General features: G+C 39.8%; 1 protein-coding gene across 2 annotated transcripts in view; it reads right to left on the reverse strand.

Moving 5' to 3' along the window:
- Nucleotides 1-2,025: 2,025 nt before the first annotated feature.
- Nucleotides 2,026-13,467, reverse strand: part of AUH (AU RNA binding methylglutaconyl-CoA hydratase) — a 185,573-nt gene continuing 174,131 nt past the window's right edge. For both annotated transcript variants that reach the window (XM_024214991.2, XM_024214992.3), the window contains exons 7-10: nt 12,317-12,504; nt 8,992-9,042; nt 6,269-6,316; nt 2,026-3,324 (exon numbers count right to left, since the gene is read on the reverse strand). In XM_024214991.2, coding sequence (XP_024070759.1) covers nt 3,247-3,324; nt 6,269-6,316; nt 8,992-9,042; nt 12,317-12,504 — 365 coding nt within the window. In that variant the 3' untranslated portion in view covers nt 2,026-3,246. The remainder of the gene's footprint in view (nt 3,325-6,268; nt 6,317-8,991; nt 9,043-12,316; nt 12,505-13,467) is intronic.

The following is a 13,467-nucleotide window of genomic DNA, read 5'->3' on the forward strand; positions in this document are numbered from 1 at the left end:
AGGACGAAAAAGGAGTCCTTTAAGAGAGTCATGCATGGAGGAGACTCATGACTTTTTACTTTTTGTTACTGTTTAGCTAAACATACCTCTCATTTGGTTTATCTGCTTATTATTCTATCTCTTCTGATTGTTTAGGGGTAGCCGTCTCTTTTTAAAATTATTGGTAAAAGTATGTATGACAAGCCCACCTTGGAACAAACATATCATCACTCACCCTCCCCCATATAGTAACTTCATCATTCCCATTATATGGTGTACCCCTGTGTCTTGTTGATGGTGTTATTAGGTGTAATGTTTGAGAGATTCAGGCTTACTGCCCAAAAGAAAGAAATGAAAGCACAACAGATTTGATCATGGGTGAATGTACAGCAAAAAAACATCTTACAAACAAAAATAAGAAGTGGCTGTGCATGATGTATAGTAGTGCTTATTATTTTGAGTGCAGCTGGTTAAGAGCGCCTCTGGACAGGCTACCGTAAGAATCCTGGAGTAGAACTATGAACAAGTATCATCGCTTGAAGACTGACTGACATTTTACTGATTTGATAGAAACACAGACCACACAGAAATGCTCCATAAACCAACACATTCAAAGTGATCTTTAACTAGCTCATTAATCTCAACAGAATCTGAAACATTTTGACAGCGGGGAAAAAAATGTAAAGCGACAGAGTGACTTAAGTCATTTAGACACTTTTGAATTTTTTACCCAGCAAGTCAATAAAGGTTATTTAGAAAAGATGTTAGTAGAATAGTAATTGAGAAAAGTCAGTGCTTTAAGATTAAGTCATTCATGGATTTTAAGGCTAGAATGGACCATTATGATCATCTAGTAAGACCAGCAGCAAAATAGGGTATGTTTACACTGCAGCTGGGAGCAGGCCTCCCAGCTCAGGCAGACAGACTCATGCTAGCAGGACTGAAGCTAACATGCTAAAAATAGCTGTGTGGACATTGCAGCTCTGGCGGAGACTCAAGCTAACCACCCAAGCTCAAGCCTGCTTCTGAAGTATTATAAATGAGAGTTTGGTGAGAGAGAGAGGATGAAAGCTGCTTATGCCCCCCCTCCCCCCGACCCATGGAACAATCTTTCAGGAAAGCTAAAGAGTGCATAAAAGGCACTTATTCTGCAGCTAAAAAAGGAGAGACAGAGTGTATGTACAGGAAGACAGAATTCTGCCAGAAACTGACAGAGCTAAGCCCCAGTATTTGAAGGAGTGACAGATAGCAAGTATAATGAGCAGAGGTCGGACTTGTGAGAGAATTTTTTGCCCCAGTACCCCAATTCAGGAAGCAGAATTCAAATATTGACATTAATTAATCAAGATGAAGTCATCATGATGTTATTTCACTTATAATTTATACATACACAGAGGTCTCTTGTATATCTTTTGCTGAATAATTTCCCCTCAAAACTATTCCAGTATCATGACTTACAAGTACTTTGGAAAAAAGTCTCCATCTTATACTCACTTTGCAATATTATTCAAACTGCTGACTTCAAGAGAAGGACCTCAAAATGCCACAGCATGGCCACATCTTTCCCTGAGAAAAAGGAATGTTGTAACTATTGCGATAGCAAAATATTTTACTTAAATCAAAACTCCTAGCCTAAATCAAGAATTTACACAGTGGGTTGAGCAGACTATTTTTTCTGCCATAGTATTTCAAGTCAATAAAATGTTTTCATATACATGTACTGAAGTTATTTAATCAGTGCTTGTTAGAAAACTAAAGGAAGCTCAATAACCAGACTATATATCATAGTTATGAGACACAAACCATTCAGCATAGACTTACTATTTTTTCTCCCATTAACATAATTATTTAATACTCAGTAAAAATGAAAATGACATTTTAGCATTTTGAAAATATGAGAAAATGACCTTAAAGGCTTTATATGACTATAAAAACAAGCACCAGTGCTTTATTTGCAAATTATCATGCATGAAATGATCAACTCAGCAAGTTTATCACTCAGTAAAGTGCGTGGTCCACCAGATATAATCAATTTACATGTAAAGATATGGCTAAATATGAATTTTAATGAGTTCTTGTCATTTCATGTTGATCAGCTGCTATATCACCATAGTTCTGGAGAGTGACCATAGCTAATGTTGCAGAAACAGCAGTGCATGCAGAAGCTTCACAAAGACAATGCAAATCAAACATGAAGGAGGTTGTTTCCATATAAATAAGTTAACATCTGATTGCTAAGCCACATTTACTTACCAGTAAGTTGACAGAATATTTTAAAGAGGCCATTTTCCATGGCACCTCCAACACACATAGTACAGTAGTTTCTTCACTTCAAAGCCCAGAGGTTTATGTTCCAACAAAGGAAAAGAGCATTTCAATTCAGAGCAGCTGTATATAAGTACAGTATTATTAGAACCTGAAAAATGGTCACACACAAGATCCAGCATTTTGGGGCATAAGGAAACTTTCTAGCTTTAAGAATGTGTTTAACCACAGCTCCACAATAAAAAGTTTAATACAGCCTGGAAATAAAAAACAAAAAGAAATGGAGCAAGTGAATGAAAAGTTACTCCCTAGTAGATAGTGTTAGTGAGATGATGTTTTGGAGGAATCTGGGATGGGAGGCAAGGTTTACCATATAGCCTTGTGTGACTGAAGGCTGAACATGAACACAGAGTAATACAGAACACCACTGTATAGTAGTCTCAAAATGAAGTTAATCTTACTTATTACAGTATGAGACAAGTAAATAAAGTTTATAATCTTCCAAACAATCATTCTTCTGATTTCCACTAACTTTATTAATAATTTACATATTCAGCTAGAATAGATAGTGAATCATTTAGAAATCATATTTGGTATAATTTCACATTTTTGGTGCGTAGAAATCACTTATTTTGATAAAATGGAACAACAGACAAACATTCCATATTACTTTATAGGCTTTGTCTATTAAAAGAATTAACCTTTTTTTTTTTTTTTTTTAAATTGTGGTATGGTTAGTTTCATACAAATGAAATAAAAGAAATGCTTATGAACCTGTGACCTTGCAAATATACAGAGCAACCTTCATAAACCATGCTGAGTATGACTTGATACATATTCTTGGGCCAGGCACATGTCTGGACACATTTCAGATGTTGTAATGTAGGTAGGGTTTGCTTTTACTTTGGTGGTTGTGATATTCCATGCGCTGAGGCAAAGTGCAGCTGAAAGGTCCTTCCAGCCATGTTTATCTCATTCGTATTTTCAAGGCATCAGTTTCTCCTATTCTCCCTTGTAGCGAGGGGGCCTCTTTTCTTTAAAAGCAAGAAGACCTTCAATTCTGTCTTTTGTTGGAATAGTCTACAAAGAACAGATTAACTTTGTATTATCAATACCAAAATTTAAAAAATAAGGTATATTGTCACCTTTCTTTAATGGATGCGATCTGCAGACTATAGTAGGGTTACCATATTTCAGTCCTGCAAAAAGAGGACACTCCAAGGGGGCCCCGGCCCCACCCCTTCCCCGCCCCAACTCCGCCCCTTCTCCAAAGTCCCTGCCCCAACTCCACCCCCAGGGTGACCAGAGCAAAAAAAAAAAAACAACGGCGGCAGAGGCCCCGCAGACGTAGGGGGAGCGCGGGGCCGGGGTGAGTTCCTGGAGGGAGAATAGGGGGGCGGCCCGCGGGCCCAGGCGGCGGCTGTTCCTTCTCCCCACCTGGGCATCCGGACTCGGGAGCAGCCGCTGATGCAGTTCCCACTGCCGCGGGGGAGGAAGCGGCCAAGCTCGGCAGCTGCGGCTCTAGCGCCCAGGCCCGAACCCCCCGAGCCCGGGCCTGTTGCGGGGACCCAGCAGCGCGCACGCTGCGCCCAGGCCCTGGCCAGTCGCATCTGGGCTGGCTGCCCAGCTAGTGCAATCCTGTGGGCGGCCCCGGGGTGGAGGCATCGACAGCCCCGTTCGTTCCCCTGCGGGACCCAAGCGGGACGGGGGGCCTGGGGCCTGCTGCCCCCACTCCGGGGCTGCTCGCGGGATTGCACCAGCTGGGCCCCCGCAGCAGGCCCGGGCTCAGGAGGTTCACACCCCGGGCGCTACAGCCGCAGCCGCGGAGCGCCACATGCTTGGCCGCTTCCCCCCCGCGGCAGTGGGAGCTGCAGCAGTGGCTGCTCCCGAGTCCGGCTGCCCAGGTGGGGAGAACGAACAGCCGCCGCCTGGCCCCAGAAAGTTGGAGCCCGGGGAGGAGGCGGTCCCCTTACCATGCCTCCCTATTTTCCCGGACATGTCCTGCTTTTTGGAAATTCCTCCCGGACGGGGATTTGAGGACCAAAAAGCCGGACATGTCCGGGAAAATCCGGATGTATGGTAACCCTAGACTATAGTGTAATACAGAAATTACAAAAGAGTGTGAAAACACTCTACACACAACTGATTTACAGCCTGTGGGCCAGATCTTCAGCTGGTATAAATCAGTATCACTCCACAGAAGTTACTTCAGCCATGCTGACTTATACCAGTTGGAGATCTGGCCTTCTGGGTTTTAAGATAATTATTAAACACACTTCTTTTAGTACAGAAAGAACATTTTATCATTAAAGCTGTAAAATAAGAAGACCATAAAAACTTCATTATTTTACACCCAGTTATACTTTCCCAGGCGGTTTAACACTGCTGACAGTGGATGCACCTAGAACTACTGGTGGGGGGTAGGGGGGAGTTAAAATTCTCACAAGTTCTTGAACCATCAGCTATAGTGCCTGCAGTATTTCCTTATGTAACATGTAAATACCTCCTTTGGAAGGGATATGGCAATGGTTTGAAGGGATTAAAAAAATGATGAAGTGATGGGCATATTAAAAATTCCTCAAATAGAGTAGTCAGATAACAAAACAGGCTCTTGTTCAACTGTCTAATTGATCAAGCCTCATATCACTTTAGGTCGTCATCAAAAGTTTACTCTTTAGTTTGAAACCCTGCTCACACCTACAAAATTAAAACTACATAAAACTAACCATGCACTGTACGCTTACTTCTAACCATGCACTTCTACTCACAAATTTCATAGTCTGACCTCCTGCATATCAGAGCAATAGGACTTCCATGTTTCAAGTTCAATAGCTGTACTTGATCTAAAGCAGCCAATCCTGATTTTAAAATTTCCAGTGATGAAGAATCCATCACAACACTCTACGTTTTTTCAATGATTAATTACCCTCCTGTTAAACAACTGCATCATATTTTTAGTTCGCATTTGTCTAGCTTCAACTTCCAGCCACGGGTTCCTATTATACCTAGATTGAAGAGCCTTCTATTATCAAATTTCAGTTCCCATTGAGATACTTACAGACTTGGATCAAGTCACCCCTTAACCTTCTCTTTGATACACTAAACAGATTGAGCTCCTAAAATCTTTCACTGTAAGACATATTTTCCAATAATTTAATCATTCTTGTGGCTCTTATCTGAACCCCCTCCAATTTTTCAACATCTTTCTTGAAGTGTGGAAACTAGAACTGAACACAGTATTACAGTAGGGGTCATACCAATGCCAAATACAGAAGTAATATAATGGCTCTATTCTTACTTAATTACTTACTACTCTTTTTAAGGGGTTGGGGTAAAACATGAAGGGAATCTCTTCCCTCTGTGTAGGCAGCAAGCCAGAATCCCTCTAGTTTATGGACCAGATCCTCAGGCTATGTCTTCACTACCCGCCGATCCGGCGGGTAGCAATCGGTCTATCGGGGATCGACTTACCGCGTCTCGTGAGGACGCGGTAAAATCGATCCCTGATCGCTCTGCCGTCGACTCCGGAAATCCACCTCGGCAAGAGGCGGCAGCGGAGTCGGCGGCAGCGCGGCAGCGGTCGACTTTCCCCCGTCCTCACCGCCAGGTAAGCCGACCTAAAATACGCAACTTCAGCTACGGTATTCACGTAGCTGAAGTTGCGTATCTTAGGTCGGAACCCCGCTGTAGTGTAGACCTAGCCTCAGGCATTATATATCAGTATATCTCCACTGAAGTCAACAAGGATACGCCAATTTACACCATCTGAAGATCTGGCTCTATGTCCAATTTCCCCTCCCTAAATAGCCCTATACAAAGGGATGATTTTGTCTTAAACTCCACTTCCTTCTTTAAGATTTCCATGTAAAAAAAATAGAAATGGCTAAGAGAAAGGGTTAAATTTGTTATCTGAAATGCTGCTGGGAGAAAATATAAATTACTTTCGAGCTGCGTTTCTGTATGATTTTCAATGCAATCTTTAACTGAGGGGTTTTGGGCTTTTTTGCATAATTGTGTTACATACCTGAGCATAACAGGCTTCTTCAATTGCTAAGCCTGTTACTAAATCCACCTGGGAAACAAAAATTAAATATTGTAAGAGTGAATAACTTTCTGTACATTGCACACACTTTATTTTCTGACAGTTAACTCAAATACTGTATTCCTATATCCCAAACATTAAAGCAGTCCAGCAAAGTCCCTCTTCACAGTATCTTTATGCAGAAATTCTTCACTACCCTGTGGTTATGGGTTTGTCGGTATTTCTGTAATCAGTTTCCTTATTCTGTGATGTAATCACTATTCAATAGATTGTCAGAAATAATAGGTGAATGCACAATGTATTGTCTTACTACAAATTGTCTTTGGCTAAAACCCATTAATTAGCTGAATATTTTAATTGTTTCAGCTATTACTGGTCAGAAACCTAGACTGCATATAAATCAGTCATTAATTACGTTTTAACAAACAAGTTTTGAAACAGATATCTTCCAGGACGAGACTGTCTTTCAGTATGTAAGGAAAGCACCTAGGACATGATGAGGGCTAGTGAAATACAAATAATAAGTTGAGATACTTAATTTGAAAAACTAATTACACCTAAGAAGAAGTTACTCACCACCATACAGTATAAAGAGTTGTACTTCCTGAAAAGCAGGCCAGATGCTATTTATGTCAATGTTTATTATGGAACTTTATCTTACATCTGCATCACAGTAGATACCCCTAACACTTCCAGAAGTGCTCATAAAGCCCACCCATTGTTTTGAGAAAACATGTTTGACCCAATTGCAATTTCAACACTTAAAAAGGGTCAAATTCATGATCTTTTCATGCTTCAATATATAGTACATAGTGAAAAAACAGCAATCATATACTCAGACATGTTTTTGTGAAATATGGTAATACATTGATAAGGTACATATATTCCTGATGTGATATACTATTTCTCCTTCCGTTATTTTATTACATAATCTTAGTATATTTTACCTATATAAATTGTATAATTTTTACATGTCCTTTATTTGCTTTATCAATCATATGCATTGATATATATGTATATAAACTTGACAATAAATACATTTATATTCATGCATTTTACCTATTATGATTCCAATGTTGTATAATTTAAAATATACTTCAATTTTAACAAAATATTGTAATAAATTAACTGATATATATATATTAAAATATGTATGGAAGTCCAACGAATTGCAAAGTGTGTTTCTCAAGAAATGCTATTACACAACCAGCAATCACATGATCAACAAAAGCTTTGGTGATGCAATAAGACTGCCAATGATGACTAGACTGAATACCCGCCCAGACCATCTTAAGGACCTATCTAGAGACTGATCTGTAGGACCTTGATCTGCCAGGAAGCTATCTCTCTTAAGGATTTGTCTTGATGATTAGGAAAATATATATTTCTCCCACATATAAGGATGAAACCAATTGTGATCTTGGACTTCCTCTGGGACCGTCTGAGATTTCTTTGTGTGGTGGCCAAAACAGCTGAAAGGACTTATTTTCCTCCTCCATTATTTCCTCTTTGTTTAGCTACCTGCTTTTCATAAGTGCTATCTATTTAATCAGTGGGCAGTTTTTCTACTAGCCTCTGAAAGCTGGGACCTTGTGTACCACATGGGGTTTGTCAACAAGGTCATTTTGACTCACCTACCTACTATGTCTGGAATTTAGAATTTTTCTTACAAAAGTTTCTACCTTGTGTACCACTGAATTCAACCTTGGATTTATACCCTTAAAAACTAATTTGTATTTGTGAGCTTAATTTACACCCTTTGTGTACTTTTACTTCTGAAAAGTACTTTTACTTTTCATCATTAATGTAACCCTACTCAACTCAGGTGTCTGAGTAGTTGTATGTCAACCTTTAAAACAAACAAACAAAAAACCTGAAACAGAATACTTCCTTAACTTATCCTGTTATATTGAGGTTTTACATTGCAAATGAGCTGTGATCACACTCTTCTCTGGGCCAGACTGTGCTCTAAGTTGTGATGCTGCAAAGATTCATGCCCATGCTTAACTTTAAGTATCTGAGTAGTCCCATTGAGTTCAGCAGGAGACTCAGAGGCTTAAAGTTAAGCACAAGTGTGAGTCTGCTCAGATCTTAATGAACTCTAGAGCTCGATCAATAGAGAACACTCAGGAGTGGCTACTTGTCATGTCTTTTTGTATTTAAATCAGATTCTTGATATTATGTTAACACTATTCTATTCTATACTAAATTATTATAAGCAGCAATGTCCTTTTTGGCCTTCAGTTTTACTGGCAAACCTTTATCCTGTTGATGATGGGATTGATTTTCATATCATTTGGTTTTAAAACAACCATAGTCTTTACAGCATGCTGTACATGAATTTAGGAAAGCTTTTCCCCCCCACCCTTTGACATGAACTACTATTAAACAAGTTGTATGTTTACTTTCTAACATTAATAACTCATGCACATTGTACCAGTTATAGCAAGTTTTGGTACTGTAGTGCCCCGTCAGCATCAACCATATCTTCAGGAGCAGGATGAAATCAATATGAAGTCACAAAAATAAGAACCATTGCTTTACTTTAGACTGGATTCAACTTACTAGGTTTTGAAAGATTATATGGTTTGAAATTTAAAACAAGTCTAGAAAAAACATTAATTAACTTTTAACCCTCTATTTTAGGAACTGTTCCCCGCCCTCCAGGCTTTCACTCACTGTTACCAACAAATAAATATCCTTACCTCCATCCCTTGATTGATGGCCAATTTTGCAACTCTTATTGCTAGAGGTCCCTAAAATTAAAAATAAATCAGACAGACCTACATGTCAGCAGATACAGCAAAATTGTGGTTCAAAGTGTCTACATATGAATGCTATCATATTAGCACTTTGTAGGCTTTGTCTGTTCTTTTTAATAAGTAATATGACCATGATACACATTTTCTTCCAAATATATGTTTCTAGAACTAAAAAAAACTAAAAGCAGCATATAATTTTCAAAAACGACATGGTACCAAAACAACATAAAAAACCTAAATTTTAGAGGTGCTGAACACCAGCAGCTCCAATGGACTTCAACTTGAGTTGTGGGTGCTCAACATCTTTGGAAATTAGGTTCAAAGTAACCAAATAATGACGGTACTATAGGACTCTATGTGATCTACTATATTACGTCCTAATAAGCGTATAATAAAAAGACATGGAAGCACCTCAACAAAAAGAGAATAAATCAATCAAAACTAAAATGCATGAGCTGCAAAACCAAGATGCAAAAGTCAGATGGTTGACCTCTGTCAAACCATGCAAGGGAGAGAGGGAGACAATGCAAGGAGCTCAGTCTCCCACAGAAGGGACAGGAATGATAGGAATCCTTTCATCAGGGGGTGCAAGTACTTTGCATAGCTAGAGCCACGACAGGCACTAGCTTCTACAAACACATGTATTGGCCAAAAGAGCTAGTAGGATGCAGAGGGGAGAGGCTAATGCATCCTCTTCAATGGTTATATAGAATTGTACCTGCATGAGGCACAATGCCGTCAGAGCTCCTATTAGAGCAGTTAACCTCTGCACTGTCTCCAGTGTGAATCTGTGGCTACAAATCATAATCCAGGCCCTCTTTCATTTAAAATGTATATTTTTTCATATGTTGTTTGATAATAGGGTTTTAAAAACAAAAATCAATAGTTCTTTTCAACGTTAGTTACATTTACTGTATAATTTGCAGTATTTTCCACCCTAAGAGAAGGATTTCTGAAGTTACTATGGAAAGCCAAATAAAGTGGTGAAGTAAATGAGGATTTTATTTTAAATGACACTCAATATAGACCAGGATCTGGATGGGATTAATCTTCCTGCAGAGCTTTCAACAGGGAAGAGGATTTATCAACAGCTCCCCCAAAACTGAATCATATTCTGGACACACTGGTGATTCCCCCAAAAATCTTCTCTAGTGCCAGTGTGCAAAGTCTCCTGAAATGTTCCCCTGAAGATATTCCATTTCTGTTGTGAGCTCAGTATCAACCTACAGTGCTCAAGGACTGATCATTTCTCAAGGGCCATGAAGCACAGCAAAAGATTATAAATTTGTTAAGTGCTGACAATGAGGTATCAAATAAATATCAAAACAGTTCCTAACACAAAGAATTTATGGTCTACAAGATAGATATAGAAAAACAAGATACACCTGGGAGATCCAATGGAGTCATTGTTGTTTACTTAAAATACGTATGTGTATGATTATATATATTTTCATTTAAAAAAATTAAAACATCTAGAATCTCAGACAACTGAGCTCAAGGGGGAGAAGCGGCATCTTTTGTGGATTGCTGGGAGGAAGAAGAAAGATACAGATTAGGCCATGATCAGTTTTCTCATGGATACTGGGGTGGGGAGGAGGGAAGGGAGGTTGGTGAAGACTGATGTCTATGACAGAAAGGGGGCATGTCACAGTCAATCACCACCAAGGCTCCTGCAGCTTTTTCCAGAAGGTCATGCTGATTTCTTCCTAGAGTTCTGGTGTTTTGGGGATGGAAACTGGTCTAGTTCCCTCACGTTTGCATGCCACGGTGAGGGAGGATGACAAATTGGTGTTTTGGTTGATGGTACAGAAGAAAACAACTATTGGATGAGCGGCAAGCTGAAACACTGATATGTGTGCACTTTCTTGTGAGTGAGAGAGAATGGTCAGCTACATAAATAGAGATGGATTAAGAGTTATTGAGGCCCTGAGCACAAAGAACATTTGGGCCCCCCAAACCTAAGAGGCCCGGGGCGCCGGAAGCGGAGGGATCCAGGGAGGCCATGCCCACTCACTTTTTAACATGGGCATAGTAGTCTCGGGCAGGTGCTGAGTGGTGGTGGCAGGGGTTTCACTTTGTAGTGGGGGAGCTGATAAGACTCGCCTAGGGCAGGTGGAGGGTCTGGGGCTCCCCACAGTGTCCTTGGCTCCTTGAGCGGCTCTTACCATGGCCCAGCTCCAGCTTCTGCCTTGGCAGGGGTTGGGCCTTGGGGGAAGAATAGGAGCAGGGGGTGGATCCCCAGGGGGAAGAATAGGAGCAGGGGGTGGGGCCACAGTTCCAGCACCAATGGTCCCCCATTTCTACACTGGTTCTGGTGCTCCTGTGGGGGCCCCCAAATTGGCCAGGGCCCCTGGGCACAGGACCTGTAGATTAATTCTCCACTGTACAGAAAAGTTCCCCCACCATGCTCCCTGACTGATTGCCATGAAAAATCAGACAGCAGGTTCTCTAGTCAAGGAGAAGCCAATAGTGAAAGTTCAAAGTAAGGCAACCCATAATTAACTTATTTGCAGTTCTCCAACGTTGAATATTTGGAGTATGGCTGTCTAAAAGTAGTCATATTTCAGGTCTCTCTGCCACAGTTACATCAAGTGAAAGGAAAAGAGGGCATGTAACCTAGAGCAGTGCATGAGAATGATGACATCCCTGTGCTGGTGTATGTAGTCCAGAAAGCAAACAAATGAACATTCCAGTAAAAACAATATGTTGCATAAATGGAAAAAGACATTAATTTTGGAAATAAATTTCACTGTTACGTTTCCAAGGGTATGTTAGTAACAAATGTAATTATGAAAAAGAATGAGGATTTAAATAGTCACAGTGTTCACTTAATGGATTTTGTACATGCAGAGAATCTGTACATTTTACTATGGCAAATCATACTGAGAAATCCAGACTCCCTGAACCAAAGGATTAAAAGAAAACTTCATATGGCTAGAATAGTAAGGAAGAGGACCAGTCTCTATTTTCACTTGACCTTTTTGTCTTTCTCCTATCCTCAGCTGTTTCCCAAAGTGCTCAATGTTATTTCAATAGTAATATTGTAGTCTCTAGAATTTTTTACTTGGAAAAAAAATCATCTACAATGTTAATTTGAAAGTAAATAGGAACACAAACCTTAACAGTGCAGACAATAAATCAAGATAATGGTAATTTTCTTCTTGGTTTACCTGGTTCCTTTGCATATTTACTATTTAACCACTGTACTATACTACAGTGAACTAACTCACCCAAAACAAAATCAAAATACGACTCCATTATGTTGTACCTGAGGTAAAAATTCTTGTGCTAGGGCTAAAGCTCTTCTGTAGGCTGCATCCCCTGATTCATTCTGTTCCACTACATGACTGATCAATCCTATTGATTTTGCTTCTTCGCCATCTACAATACGTGCAGAGAAGATGAGTTCTTTTGCTAGCGATACACCAATCGTACGAGGTAACCTCTGTGTCCCACCTGTAATTTGTAGGAAACAGAAAATGCAAGCATAAGTTTTATGGCAGTTTAGTCTAAACACTAGATGCTCTGCTTTAAATTGCCTGAATTAAACATTGCCATGTTTAAATACATAACAGTTTTTTTGTGTATACACACACAATTTTACTATACTATACTATACGTGAACATAGTAAGATTTTGCATAGTGCCTGAATCACTTTTGAAAATGGGGCTTAGGCTCCTAAGTCGCTTAGGCACTTTTGAAACTTTAACCATATAAAATCAACTTTTCAGCTTCTTAGAAAGAGGTTTCTTATTTACTGATTACAGTTAATATAAATACAGTTTCCATTAATCAGAAGCCCATTTATTCATAATAAACCATAACTTAAAAGGACAGCTACTTACTAGTAACTGGTTTTCTCCAAGCATTTTTCCTATTTAATCTGTGTATTTATATGGCATCCATAACCACAATACGACCACTTTTGCAGATCTATACTCTAGGTAACATGCCACAAGACTCCATACTGCATCCACTGTGGCCAGACATCGATTCTACCCACAGACTCAAGCACAGTAGGCAACATCTATAAAAAGACTACGTCTAGTGTTGCCACCTGGTCGGGTTATGTACTGCCTTGCTGGTGAAAAGATTAATATACCTTTTTTATTTTTCTCACTTGGCTTACATTAGCGTGCTCTACAATTGACAACCCTGGTAGCCTGGACCACAGTACCATGTTAGGATAAGGTAAGAAAAGTGATAAAATAACATAACACATATTGTGTTACTGGTTTGGTTTGGTTTTTAAATGAGTCTCTAAAACATTTTAGTAATAATTAGCTATAGTCAGTGCTAGGACCCTTTTTGTTGTTGGTGATGGGGTGGCCATTGGTAGGGCTGTAGCCAGTGGCCGTTTTGTCTGCGTCTTGGAGGTGGCAACCTTATCGATGGTCCACACTTTTCCACTTCCATCC

The sequence above is a fragment of the Terrapene carolina genome, unplaced genomic scaffold (genome assembly GCF_002925995.2).
Source record: "Terrapene carolina triunguis isolate 2854851 unplaced genomic scaffold, T_m_triunguis-2.0 Scaffold113, whole genome shotgun sequence".
Taxonomy (NCBI): Eukaryota; Metazoa; Chordata; order Testudines; family Emydidae; genus Terrapene; species Terrapene triunguis.